The 13,991-nt window shown below is 41.8% G+C and overlaps 1 protein-coding gene across 9 annotated transcripts in view; it reads right to left on the bottom strand.

The window, feature by feature from the left end:
• CCDC88A (coiled-coil domain containing 88A) overlaps positions 1–11,464 on the bottom strand; it is a 62,368-nt gene extending 50,904 nt beyond the window's left edge. For 2 of the 9 annotated variants that reach the window (XM_058834108.1, XM_058834110.1), the window contains exons 1-2: positions 10,683–11,199; positions 10,461–10,561 (exon numbers count right to left, since the gene is read on the bottom strand). In XM_058834108.1, the coding sequence (XP_058690091.1) occupies positions 10,461–10,561; positions 10,683–10,745 (164 nt within the window). In that variant the 5' untranslated portion in view covers positions 10,746–11,199. Of the gene's footprint in view, positions 1–10,460; positions 10,562–10,682 lie in introns of all 9 variants that reach the window. The other 7 variants (XM_058834112.1, XM_058834113.1, XM_058834105.1 and 4 more) reach the window with 6 other exon arrangements.
• Between the last annotated feature and the right edge of the window lie 2,527 nt (positions 11,465–13,991).

Below are 13,991 nucleotides of genomic sequence, written 5' to 3'. Positions count from 1 at the left end.
CTCAAGGACTCCAACCTGAATGCTCAGCAGTCTCCTAAATCCACTAAACAGCATTTTAAACATTAATTTAGTCACTATAGTTCCTCATCTTATTGATGTCTTAATTTGTCCCTCTCAAAGAGGAAATAATATAGCAGGTTGCTGGCTATACATTTCCATTTTATGTTTTTTTTGTAGAACTGTGTTTTTTAGGCTGGTCCAAATCATGGCATACTAATATTTTTTACTAAGCATGAAGTCTGATGTGTAACTATTTCTCATCCAGAAAGAGAGAATTCTAAACATGAACTGTCAAAACCTTCTGAGAGCATCTTTAAACTCGTTTACAGTTCTTGAAAACTAATTTATTAAAGATTTTAATGAAGTACTTGTACACATATGTTGAACTGTTGAATTTTTATGACCAGTAAAATGTTTATAATGATAATATCTTTATTAACGCAAAACAATTCTATTTATTAGAATACATTAGGTTTAATGACACTCAAATAAACTAGTGGAAATACAGGATGCAAATTAAATAATTTTGAAGATAAAAAGGCCTATTTAGAACCAATTTAAGACACAGCTTTAAAAACCAGCTTTTTAAAACCCTAAGATTCTGATGGCTGCTATAAACATTTTTAAGGCCATCCATGCTCTGAACTGCTCCTTTTATGAGGTGGGGATACTGAGCTGCTTCAGTGGCAAACAGCCCAGCAAAATAGGGCAAATCTGTCTAGAAGTCGATAGGAAGCAGAGCGGTAAAAGATACCCTTAAGCAATTTTACATTTAAGAGCAACCTACTTATGACAAGATACATTAATTTCAATAGCAATAAAACCAGACAGGAGCATCTCTCCCAATAATGCATTAGTTTAAAAACTCCTGATTACAGAGAGAACTTCAGTGATTTTGAAATACTACCAGTGTCATGAATCACAGATTGAGACTTCATATAATCAGGGATTATGTGTCTTTAATTTTTCATTGACCAAAATCTATCAGAAATGGGAATGTGATAGCTTAATGGCCTCATGCTTAAATCTATGCAGACTGCAAACCAGTTGTGTCCTCCCTTGCCATCTGTTCCTTGATGGTACTTAATGATTAAGTCTGGTATCATAACGCACCCTAATTTGAAATATACCATTGTTTGAATGTATTTGGTGAGTTCAGTGAAATGCTACCCTGTGGTTTAGCTTACAGCAGCACAGCTTTCACTTGTACAAATAAATACTGCATGCCTAATAAAGTTTATTTTCTGCAAAGTCCTTTTAACTGGAATGCTGAGGTTCACTCTTGGTATCTGTCAAATATTTCAGTAATTCCTGATAACAGAATTATGGGATAGACTTCAACTAATAAAGCAGAATCTTCATTATTTACTGCTGGCGAGAACATGTTTTACAAAGAGATTTAATACAACAGTGTCCTTTTACTGACAGAACAATAAAAAGTCAAAACAAAACTGGAGAAAAATTGATAATCTTCAAACTGCTTAAACACTTGACAATCCACTTTTAGGCTGTACAACACCTGTATTTCTACCCTCAAGGCTGAGCTCAACAACTGAGGTCCAGCTGAAATGGTTAATTCTGCAGCCATCTGCTCAAACATCTGAAGATATCCCAAACACTGAGACACCCTCTGCCACAAAATCACTACTGACACCTCAGTTTTAGGGCACTCTGCTAACTCTGCACGCAGCAAGGACTGACTGTGTGTGCCACAAGCTCAACAGCTGTACCCAACCTTTTCTGCCTCGTGACCATGGGAGCTTTAGGGAGCAGGCCTAAGATCAAGTCTTTTGGCCCTTGCACAAAACCCCACTTCCTAGGATTATGTCCAACATCATAAACTGCAAGGAGGCTGAAGCCCAATGCCTACTTAAAAATAAAAAAACAACCAAACCACGACCAACTGGCCTAACCCAAACAGAGTGGCTGGTGGGATCACGGGGAGCACTGCCAAGAACATTTCCGTGGATACTGAGCATAGCATGGGCAAAATCATGGTACATTCAACAGGTCTGCTGACTGATCTTTCATTTCTTCCTCACAGGGTTTAAAAAAAAAAACCAAAACAAAGTCCAGAACAGCCCAGATTTATTTTTGTTTTCTCTTCCCTAACTGCAGGAAGGAAGATATATGCAGCTGAGTAAAATGTATGAAAAAACAAGAAAGGAGGTAAAACAGTTCACCTGTCATTGACTAATCACACCCTTGTGGAAAAGACCAAAAACCCCCAAAAACCCTTAAGTTCCAAGTTTAGGGAGCAACCACCTGCATCATCAAATACAAAGAAATAACTTTATTACTATTGTTGAACCTTGACTATTTTTTTCCCATCACACTAAAAGGTAGTATGCAAAAAAAAAAAATAAAGCTTTCTGCCAAAAATTGAACCTAGTGAGTCACTGCTGCCTCTGCTCCACAGCTGGCAAAAGGTAACCTGGCTGCCACCAAATGAACAAGTGTCACTCACAGAAAGGAAAATCTATAGGATTCAGAGCAGCACAGAACACTTAATACACAAAATAAACACACCTAGGTATTAAAAATTTGAGAATTCCTAAAAGAAACATCAACAAACAATTTATTTTTTTTTATTGAGGGGAAAAAAGCCATGAGAACCAGAAAGTCTGACAAACACACTCTACTCCAACAAATCTAAATGCCTTTCAGAGGACATCTTGTTGGTTTGCTTGGTTGGTTTTGGAGAGTTTTTTTAACTACAGAAAGTTTAGCAGGAAATACTTGAAAAGGGAGAATTAAACTGCTGTAGTACTTGCACCACACAATTTTCCAAATGAAACTAAACCCAAGAGGTGCCCAAGGATGCAAGAGTGTACAGGACATAGGTCAGGAAAACAAGAAGATGGACGTGCCACAAAAGCAAAATAATGAGGGTCATGAAGTCTGAAGTTTTGACTTCCACTTCAAGCACTGCGTGTTATTCTCCCTCTCAGAGCCAACATTTTTTAGTTCTGAAATGAGTCCAGATTTTCAAGACCTATTTCAGGACCAATTAACAGAGCAGTTGAGAACTACTTGACTTTGGGATTAACACCTCAAAGCAACTGACCACGAGAACGCAGCACACATTGCCACCCCCAGTAATCCTGTGACAACAGTAAGAGCAGCTTTACTCACAAGCACTGCCAGATCTGCATCACAAGATGCAGCATGACTTGGCACCAAACATCCCAGGGCACTGCAGCCAGGAAATGTTTCCACAGAGCACCTTGGGAGGATCATTCTGCAAACATGCAGGTATTGGTTTGGAAGAAATATCAAGTTATAAAAGAAGCAGCATGGGGCCAGCAAGTTGTCACCACTGTCAAGAAGCAGCAAGCACAACAGAAGACAATGAACACTTACTGCCCTGAGCAAATGACATTTGTGGAGCTAACATACTTTCTAAGACATTTAAAATATTAATATAAGGGAGAATTACTACGTAGGATTTAAAAGCAATACACAATTATACAGTCTCCTTTATTTAAGAAAAAACTTTTAAGAGGAATTTGTAAGTACAAGTTTTTTTCTTCTATCCTAACTAACAGCACCACAGCAGCACATACTTTGCTTTATTTGATAATCACAAAATTATTTATCCTTTGAAAGACTTGGGAAAATGTTCATTTCACTTTTGACTTTAAAGTTGGCTGAAGCTACAAATTCTCAAAAAAATTTAGTTCTTACTTCGGAGTCACAATAGTCTGACCACAGGCAAACACCTCGGCATTAAGAACTACAGGAAATACTGATTTGTTATCAGCCAAGTGAGATGGCATCAAAGCTACTCAAATATTGCAGTTTTAGTGACTAGAAAGATCTTCAGTTGTAAAAATAGTACAACACAGATTTCAATAAAATACTTCTGGCTGGAACACCATGACTGTAGATAATTTCCTTTCTTATGAAACAAACCCTCTATAAGAAAATTATTAATAATAAAATACATGTTTTCATCTTTCTCTACACCCATTTTTAGACTAGTTGGCAATGTGACATCTGTCTGCATTCTCTCCTACATCTCACAGTATCTGTATTCTGGTTTTTCCCAGCACACACAATACTCCAAATATACAGCAAGTGTATTCCCAAGCTACCAGGAAATTCCAGCAGACACTTTTTGCTCAGGGGCTTATTTAAGAAAAACAAAGATACCACACAGAGAAAAACTAGAGCAAATATTCCCCTGAAGCTTAAACCAAGATAAAATTCTGTAATAAACCTAAGTGGACTGTCTTCTGTCACAACAGAAAAGGAAGCAAGTATTGGAGTGTCTCTAAATGTGCAACACAAAGATTGACTCAATGGTCAGGAATATGACAGACACCATTTATGAGTTCATCCCTTACAATTTCCCATCCAAAAATACAACATCAGGCAATTTTTGCTTGGGTCAAGCAGTAGCCTTGCTTCAATTCAAAGCCTTGGCATCAATTAATCCCATGAAACCAAAGGGACGCATTTTACAAACAGTAACAACTGTCTCTGGAGCATCTACAGGATAAAGCCAACAAACACAGAGACTCTCACACAGTTATTCCCAAATAATCTTTGCCCACTGAAGTCATGTGCTCTAGCAAAGCAGCATTTTGGAAAAATGTCTTGATCCCTAAATAATTACTACCTAGGGAAAAGTGGTGCGTTATGGAAGACAAGGAAGGCAACAAATTGCCATTTAGCTTAGAGGAAAAAAAAAGAGGAGGAATCAAAAATAAAGGAACATATGAACAAACACAAAACTCTAAAGTCTCTCTTAACAGAAGAAACAAATGTGAAAAATCTAGAAGTAAATCTCAAATTTGGTGTAGGAGGAGATGAGCTTGATTTAGCACCCAAATTCAGTTAACTAGGTTAGCTTTTAAATAAAGATGAGAGCACAGCAATATTTTGCAAAGGTTGTAGTAGAGAGATCCCCAGACCAGCCATGAAATCTGAAGCAGCACACCTTGATATTGAAGAATACAAGCTGATCAGCCAGGTGTCTGTGGCTAACTTAAAACTCTGGATTTTACTGCTGCTGCTATTCTCATGGAGTGCTTTGCAACAGCATGTAAAATGTGAAATGCAAAATTCTCTGAAAAAGAAACTGCAAAGCCATAGTGAATGTATGTTCTTTCCTTGCCAGAATGCTTTCAATGCTGAGACAAGTTATTTTGATTTTAGATCTAAGATCACTATTTATGGAACAGGTTGACAAGCTTAACAGAAACCTCTGAATGTATTAAAATATAGTTTTGAATTCAGTTTTCATTCCCTGGCCCAAGGTACTAGCCTAGAGTAAGAAGGATGGGGTCAGTAGCAGGCTACCAAAGGATATAAGGAGACAGAGTCAAAGAAATATAAAACCAAGATGGCACATGAAGGAGAGAGGAAAGAAGTGGATGTGCACATGTAAAGGAAGGTTGGATTATTTAATTCCTAATCATCAAAATTTTGCAAGGAACAAGAGTGAACTACAGAGTAGTTTCCTGCTCAGAAATAAATCGGGGTAGCCAGGATGAAGGAAAGTGGACATCAGCAGGAAAAGGGTACAAAAGCATAACAAAAACTAGTAAACCAGGGACAAACCAAGATCAAGCACTTCAAGCACTCCATGTTCAACCCATGCATTTTCCTCCTTTATCTATCAAAAACTCAAGCACCTCACAAGTGCCTGTGTCCACCTCACCTGCTCAGTTCAGAGCTCACTGCAGGCTGATGGTCCTGTCAAAAATTATTCATCTTTACACTAAGAACTAAGTTTTCCTCTTCTCTAATCAAAAGGGTTTAATTTCAAAAGTCATGGGGCACTTTGTGCTGGACCATTTATTAAAGAATTTGCTTCTTTACAAAGAAAGTGACTGCTACAAATTCAGCTTTCCTGAAAAAAAAAAAAATCTCAGCCCTGTTGCACAGAACTACTCTTGGGAGCAGAAACTCTCACCAAGTCCGAGTGACAGCCTGCATCTGTGGAAAACCTGACAAGAGCACACCTGGGAAGTGAATCTATACTATGAAGTGATAAAGGTGTGGACTTAATATCTGACCATTTTCTAAAATACACGTTCCTACTTCTGCTGCCGAAGTTGCTGATTTCCTTTTCCTCAAAACTCTTTTCCATTTCCCCACCCAGGCAGAGCCTGGCTGAAGCTGTCTCTCCCTCCTTGGCCTTCCCAAGAAGGAGTTAATGGGATTGAGTGGCTGCTGCTGCACTCTTTCACAGACCAGGCAGCTGGCTCCAGCACTGGAGACCGAGTCCAGTTTTCAGGGGAAGATATAGGCAAGCCAGAAGTATGGGCTGGCAAGCTCAAGTGCTCGGAAAAAAGCACACAAGGAAGGCTGAGAGCTCAGAACAGGAGCCAAGGAAGCTGTCCACATTCTAGGCACACACCACCAGCGTGCTGGGAGGAAACAGGCAGCCAGTCCACCTGGAAAATGTGATGGTGTGAAAGGCCTGCAAGTGGATCCAGTCAGTGAGAAACGGTGGGAGAATGGTAAAAGGGGAAAAACCCAGGAGAAGAATAAAAGACTTGATCTTTGAAGCAGTTTTCAGCATGTCTGGATGCAAAGACTGATATGGAAAGTATCACTTAATTTATGTAATTAAGACCAAAGTTATAAATGGCACACTGGGATGAAAGCAGCCAGGTTTTCCAGACAGTGGATTAAATTAATTCAGTTCCAGAGTTTGGTTCTGTACATTTCCAACTCTGCATACAGTCTGGGTCCAACAGTTCCTTTAAAACAGATTTATTTCCACAAATATAAAGCACAGTAAAATAAAACAATTAAAGCTAAAATACTGTTTCAAGTCTTTGTTGCTTGACCAAATATTAATGGTGGTGGTAAATGTAATGAAAGCTCCCAATCTTGTAACTACTTGCAGCTGTCTCTTTTTATTCAAAAGAACCAGCAAGACTCTTGTCAGTTTGGGAACCACACAGCTCATACTAAAAGACTTTCATCATTTCTTACCCAATCCTATTGGAATTCAGTTAACAAGTATCAGAGAACAAGACCTATCAAAAATGGAAATAAATAACACTCAGAAAATGAGTATTTCTGTAAAAATACTGCAATTTTTTTTTGGGATCAGAAGAGTTTATAAACAGTACAGTGCTAAGACTACTAAAAAAAAAACCTGAGGTGATGTTAATCAGGTTCTGGAAAAATATCTCCAGGACAACTGAGTATTATTTTACTGCAGTTGTACTTGGGTGTGCAACAGGTGACTAATCCATTTATACTGGTTCACCGATTTCAGTACCACACACAACAGATTCTACTCAAGCCTATGAGCACTTGATAAATATAATGTTAGAAGCATTATGACACAGAGGTGCAGTGAAGGTATGAAACATTCCTGGCATGCTCCTCCACCTCCCTGCCACGGCAGAACCCTGCTGCAGTGATCTCTCATGCTCTGATTTATTTCCAAGAAGCATGACCCCTTTTTTGTATCAAAGAGCACAAAGATAAAGGCTCAGATTTAGAAAGACAGATGGGTTTCTATCCACAAGTATCAGATACTGACTGATCCCAGCAGAAGGTAAGTAACCCGATACTTCTGAAGAACGGGACCTAAATTTAAACAGGAAATTAGAGACATTCTCCCAAGTTAGGAGCTAATATTATAAACACTGGGACTCTCCTTAAATAAAAATAAAATTTAAAAAATAATATTAATTGGCCTGTAGCATCTCCAGCAAGGAAGAGCCCTTCAGATGTAACTGGACACTGAACAGAACCTATGCAATTTTCACATGTCCCAAAACATCCAAAGGTAAAAAACATACAAAGAATGTGATAAATTCTCTCATGGATGAGGGACTAATCAATGCAATGCTGATAAACCCCACAACCTCAGCACCATCAGCACCCTGCAACTATTCCAATGCTGACACCTCTTTCCCCTGAGCCCTTACAATTGCTGAAAATAAAGTTGATCCAGACAAGCACGAGGAGAAACAAATGCTGGACTGACAAACTCTCACTTGTAGATGATGGAGGGCAGGATTAACTCTTTTCTAACTGAACAAAAAACCTTCTCTAACTAACAAAGCCACTTTTTTTTTTTGACTGTGTAACTGTTTACAAACCATGCCTAATCCAATATTAACACTCACTTCCACGGTCACAGAATTTGTTTTTTCAACATTTGGCAAGAATAAAAGTAAGTATTAAAGTATATGTGCTGCAGGACCACAGCACCTCTAACAGCCCCCACTGCCATAGCTCCTAACCACAGACCTCTAGTTCTCATGTGAAGTAATTGAGCTTTAAAAAAAAAAACCAAAACAAACAACCAAAAAAAATTCCCCAGCATTCTGAAGAAAAACACTTTTCTTTTGAAGTCACATGACAATTTTTTCTGCCACATTTCCTCAATATATGGTAGTAAAGAATGAAAGGAAAATAGAATAAAAATGGAAATCACTGGAAATAATCTGTATTGATGATAACTTAGAACCAGATCTTTTAAATGTTTTTGCAAATGAAGACGCTTGCTTTAATAGGTGGATATTCAAAGTGAACAGGACTAAAAGTTAACACAGGTTTCCACAGTGACTTCACCACAGACCAACACTGCAAAACATGAAACAATTTTTCCCCTATTTCAATCCTGGCACAAAACCCAAAACAAACTGAACTTTCCCAAAATATGAACAGAGTTCTAAGAGGCAATTCTAAGTGGTAACCAGCCATGATACATCTCAGCTCCCAAAAGACCTTCCAGCGTAGTGACATATTTCTAAAATGCATTTTATTTGTATGCCAATGCTTTTCCAGCACCTCCAGTTCGAGGTAATTTTCACTCTTTTGTTTTAAAACTTACATCTCCAGTGTGTATTTTTTACACATGCACACCCAATGCTTCCTAAGTACAGTAATCATGGCAGGGGGTCAAGGATGCACAAAGTCACAGCCAAATTCAACACACAGTGCCTTAGGCATGGGAATGTTCCTTCTCAACAGTTTTCCATTTTATATATGTGCATCAGGTATCAATTTATACTCAGTATTAAAATATTGACTGAAAAAAGCTTAACATTAAGACTGTATTCTTCAAAATCACACTGTTCCAGTGCTAAATTTGCCTTCCAGCTGTCAAACTTTTTTATCCCATAGAAGCTCTGCATATCAAATGTGTGGCCACAGCTGAAAATCTACTCACTTTATGCAGTCCAAGAATAAAATAAAAGAAGACATAAAATAAAAACAGTATTCTTCAGTGAAATGCATCACTTAAAATGCTTATTGAAGTGTGCCAGAATCCACTCCGATTTTTTTTTTCTCTAAAAGTTCTTTTCCACCAAGTTTTCCAATTTCAAGAGTGAATACTTGGGAGTCCCAGTCGTACAGAAGTAGGTGACAAAGAAAATATTGGTTTCAACAGGCTGTGAATTCACACTTAAATGGGGCAAAGCGTTGCTCTTTAGACACAGATTAGTTACACAAGCTGAATACCAAGGCTAAAAACTTTTAAAACACTAAATATAAATAAAAGCTATAAACAGAGCAAGAGGATGCCCATCCCTGAGCAGTGTTCCTGAGGAACAGCTGCCAACACAAGCTGCTCACACACTGATGGATGCATCCAGCCAACCATAAGCCCACAGCTTTTCATACCTATACAGAAAATAGATGTATTTCTCTACAGAGACTCAAAATATCAAAAAAAAAAAAAAAGGATGTAGAAATTTTTGCACTAGTAACACTTTTAGGATTATATCACCAGACACCTGACAAGTGTTACTCCCCAGCATGACAGTAGTGGGCAACATTCCAGTCAAAATTATGATTAACAGAGGGCCACTGTAAAGGACTTTTTCTGACAACCAGAGTTTTCAATAAACAGTTTAAAATCCCATGTAAAAACGTTTCTTCTGTCGCCTATAGCCGAAAAACACTCTACACTCACAATTAAAGCATCAGCTTTACTGCTCAACTGCTATCTACTCTAATTTGGAAGCGTGGAAAATGAAGAGGAAGGAGTTTAAGGGCAGTCCCCTGACTCAGTGAACAACCCTGTGTGAGTTGCATGCCATCCTTAAGTTGCATGTCACGTGCACCAAGATATGGATTAGAACCTTATTAGCCAAGCAAATTTATTCAAAATTTTCCTTATGAGCACTACTTACAGCAGGATGAACCTTTTCTATACCTCTCAGTGGAAATCTGGGAAACTATTTACAGTCATCCCATTTTCCAGTAAGTTCTACAATGATGATTCAGCCTGTATCACACTGTACATCCTGCAAATAAATTGCTCGGACATTCAGCTGTGCAGAGTCGCGATCCTCCACGATCCCAAGTCTCCTCTTAAATCCCACATGACCGTGTCATGCATAAATGAAAGTAATTTACCAAGGTCAATACGGGGAGAAGGGGGAGAAAGGATTTTTCATGAGGCAGCAAAAAAATCCAAGAGAAACGAACCAGCAAAAAATTACCCCAAGGCAGCTCTTGCCCACACTCACATTTGCAGCATGACTTCGTTCAGATACACTCCATCCACCAGCGCCACATATTCCTCCAGGTTGGTCCCATTTCCTCCAGCCAGAGGTCCGAACGTCTTCACCTGGAACAGAACCAGCAGCAGCACCGTGACACCAACTCCACCTCGCTCCCCTGCCGCAAGGCTCTTCTCAAACAATGAGCAAATAAAACCAGGAACGTGTGAGGGGAAAATGAACGCTTACCCAGGTGACAAGAGGGCTCGACATGAACTGCTCCAGAAGGGGTGTGAAGATCTCGTTCTCCATTTTACAAAAAAATGGTTAACATCAATGCAGCTCCTCTGATGCAAAAAATAAAGATAAGTCCTTCACTGCAGCAACTCTCTGGAATGCTCCAAGGATTCAGCTGGAGTGAGTGAACCCCATTTTTACCAAGGGATGCAACAGCAACAAAAGTCAGTGCACTGGCAAGCGGGATTTATCTTCCTCTTTCAAGAAAAAATGCATCCGAAAGTCCATCTACGCGTATTTCAGCCTTTCCATTGATGCCTCTCCCTTCCTACATAGCGAAGGGGTGGAAGGAAGGAAGGAAGGAAAGAAAAGAGGGAGGCTGCCTAGCTACTGGGATTCTGCATCAGACAAAAAAAAAAAAAAGAGAGGAAGGAAAAATCTGCTTCAGCAGCGGCAGCGCCTCAGAAAGGAAGGAGAAATTCCAGCGAAACTCCGCAAGCTCATCCTGCCCCTTCCCCACAAAAAAAGCCCCAAGCCCGGGCGAGGGGAGCAGCGAGGGCAGCGACCCCCGCCCCTCTCGCGGCCAAGCCCCCCGGGCTGCGGCTGCACCAGAGCCCCGCTGCCCCCCCGCACTGGCACCGACAGGGAACCGGCCCCCGGAGGGATCGGGGGCTATTTTAAATCAGTTCCCTTTTCTATCCCTTCCCTTTTCCACTTAACTACGACGCCAGAGAGCGGCAGGACCGGCACACGCCGCCCGGCCCCGCAGCCTCGCCCTTCCCCCGCGCTGGCCGCTCCCCTCAGGCTCCGCTCTCCCCTCGCCGCTCCCGGAGCGCCCCCCGACCCCTCCCCAGCTGTTCTCCTGCCGCTCCGCCACCGCTGCCGCGGCACCAGCTCCGCTCCCCACCCCCGTCCTCCCCAACTGCGGGGCCACCTCGCCTCAACCAGCGCGGCCGCGCCGCATCGCTCGCCCCGTCCTCGTCCTCCTTCCCTCCCTGCCTGCCTCCCGCTCTCCCTGCCCGGCGGCCGGCCCCAGCGTGCGGATCCCTCCGCCCGGAGCCGGGTATCCCTCCGCCGCCGCTCGGGGATGGCGGCGCGATTGGAAAGGGGCGGGGCCGCGGCCAAACCGCTGCAGGACTCGCGCCCGGCGCGCGCGCGCGCGCGCGATGCGGCTGCGGGCACCGCTCAGCCTTCGGTGTGAGGGGGAGAGAGCCTCGTCCCTTCCCCGCGCCGGGAATAAAGGTGCCCCTGAGCGATGATAATGCTCTTCCAATCCCCCTTTTGGGGGAATAGAGGTCCTCGTGAGGGAGATGCTCTTCCGTTCCCCTCTTGTGGTATAAAGATGCCCGTGAGGGGAAAACTCAGCGCGGAAGGGATATTCTCCATTTCCCTTAAGAGAATAAAGATGCCCGTGAGGGGAAAACTTAGCGCGGGAGGGATATTCTCCATTTACCTTAAGAGAATAAAGATGCCCGTGAGGGAAAAAGTGTGGGAGGGAAAGGTGCTCTTCCATTCTCCTTTGAGGAACGAAGGTGCCCGCGAGGGGAAAACTCAAGAACCCAGAAGAATAAATGTGCCCATAAGGGGAAAAGCACGTGAGGGAGGGAGAGGCTCTTCCAATCACTTCTTGCTCAATGAAGGTGCCGTAGGGGGAAAGGGCGGGAACGAGATGCCCGTCCTTTCCCGTGAGGGGAAAAGCGTGTGAGGGAGGCAGATGCTCTTCCATTCCTCTCCTAGGGAATAAAAGTGTAAAAGTGCCCGTGAGGGGAAAACTCATGGCAGGAGGATATTCTTCATTTCCCTTAGGAGAATAAATGTGCCCGTAAAGGGAAAAGCACGTGAGGGAGGAGAGAGAAACTCTCCCTCTCCCCTTTGCGGGTGCCGTGAGGGAAGGGAAAAGCGCGGGAGGGAGAGGCTCTTCCCATCACCTCTTGGGGAATTAAAGTGCCTATGAGGGGAGAAGGGCTGGAAGGAGATGCTCTTCCTTTCCCCTTTGAAGAATAAAGGTGCGTGTGAGGGAGGGAAATGCTCTTCCATTCCCACCTTAGGGAATAAAGGTGCCGGTGAGGGAAAACTCGGCACGGGAGGGATAGTCTCCATTTCCTTTAGGAGAATAAAGGTGCCCCTGAGGAAAAAAGCACGGAAGGGAGAGAAAGGAGGGAGGGCGATTCTCTTCCATTCCCCTCATATGGAATAAAGACACCCGTGAGGAGAGAAGGGTGGGAAGGAGACGCTCTTCCATTCCCCTCTTGGGTAATAAAGACACCCATGAGGGAAAAGCTCGGCGTGGGAGATGACTTTCCATTCCCCTTTTAGGGATTAAAGGTATCCGTGAGGGGAAGAGTGTGGTAAGAAAAGATGGTCTTTCATTCTCCTTAGGGGAATAAAAGTGCCCATGAGGGAAAAACCTCAGTGCAGGACTGAGATGTTCTTCCGTTTTCCTTTTTTTGAGAATAAAGGTGCCTGTGATGGGGAAAACTCATACCCTCAGGAAGTGGAATCCAGAAGCAGGGCAGGTTTTCCCCTCAGGAAGTGGAATCTAGAAGCAGGACGGGTTTTCTCCTCAGAAGGTGGGATCCAGACACACCCATGTTAAGGCAAAATCCAGTTTTCTGGAGGGGTTTTGTGGGAAGTCAGAGGATGACAAGCAGTGTGCTGGCCTGATCCATTGTCCCTTCTCTGCGCCTTCTCCTGCTACTTTTGCTTCCAGTATTCAATCCTGTATTAATATGCATGGATATATCTGCTTAATACATTATATGGTTCACTGACAAAGCATTTTACAAAATCTCTAACTAAATCCAGCTTCTCTTCTGCGTGTTATAAATTAAATTGTGCCAGCACTTTTTCAAATACCATTAGTTTTGCACACTCAATTAAAAAAAAAAAAATCCCACAAAACATTGCAATAGAAGTGACTGAAATTAAGTGATTTTGAAAACAGATAAGGTTTCTCTTAACCCAAATACTGGATACACATTTTTTCTAATGTCCAAGATTGGGAAAAAACCCAATTCCAATTGTGACTTGTTTCCCATGAAGAATACCTAAGTAACAGATTAGAAAAATTAATTATGGACCTTGTAATATTAGTCTGTCTTTTGCATTCTAAGGATTTTTTTTTAAATTTAGACAATGTTGCGTAGTTAAATGACTTTGATTCTCACAGTTTTATTATTTCAGCAAAAAATCATGTTTTTCCCTCCCAAACCAGATCTCTAGAGTGAACTCAACCCTCCTGTGAAACAAAAGAAATAAGAAAGGGCAAAGGAAAACTCAGCAGCCTTGGTTCTGAGTAAGAACCTGGTGATCCATGGGTGA

This window comes from Poecile atricapillus, chromosome 3 (assembly GCF_030490865.1).
Source record: "Poecile atricapillus isolate bPoeAtr1 chromosome 3, bPoeAtr1.hap1, whole genome shotgun sequence".
Taxonomy (NCBI): Eukaryota; Metazoa; Chordata; class Aves; order Passeriformes; family Paridae; genus Poecile; species Poecile atricapillus.
The sequence above is the reverse complement of the archived record's forward strand: the minus strand, read 5'-3'. Positions and strand labels throughout refer to the sequence as shown.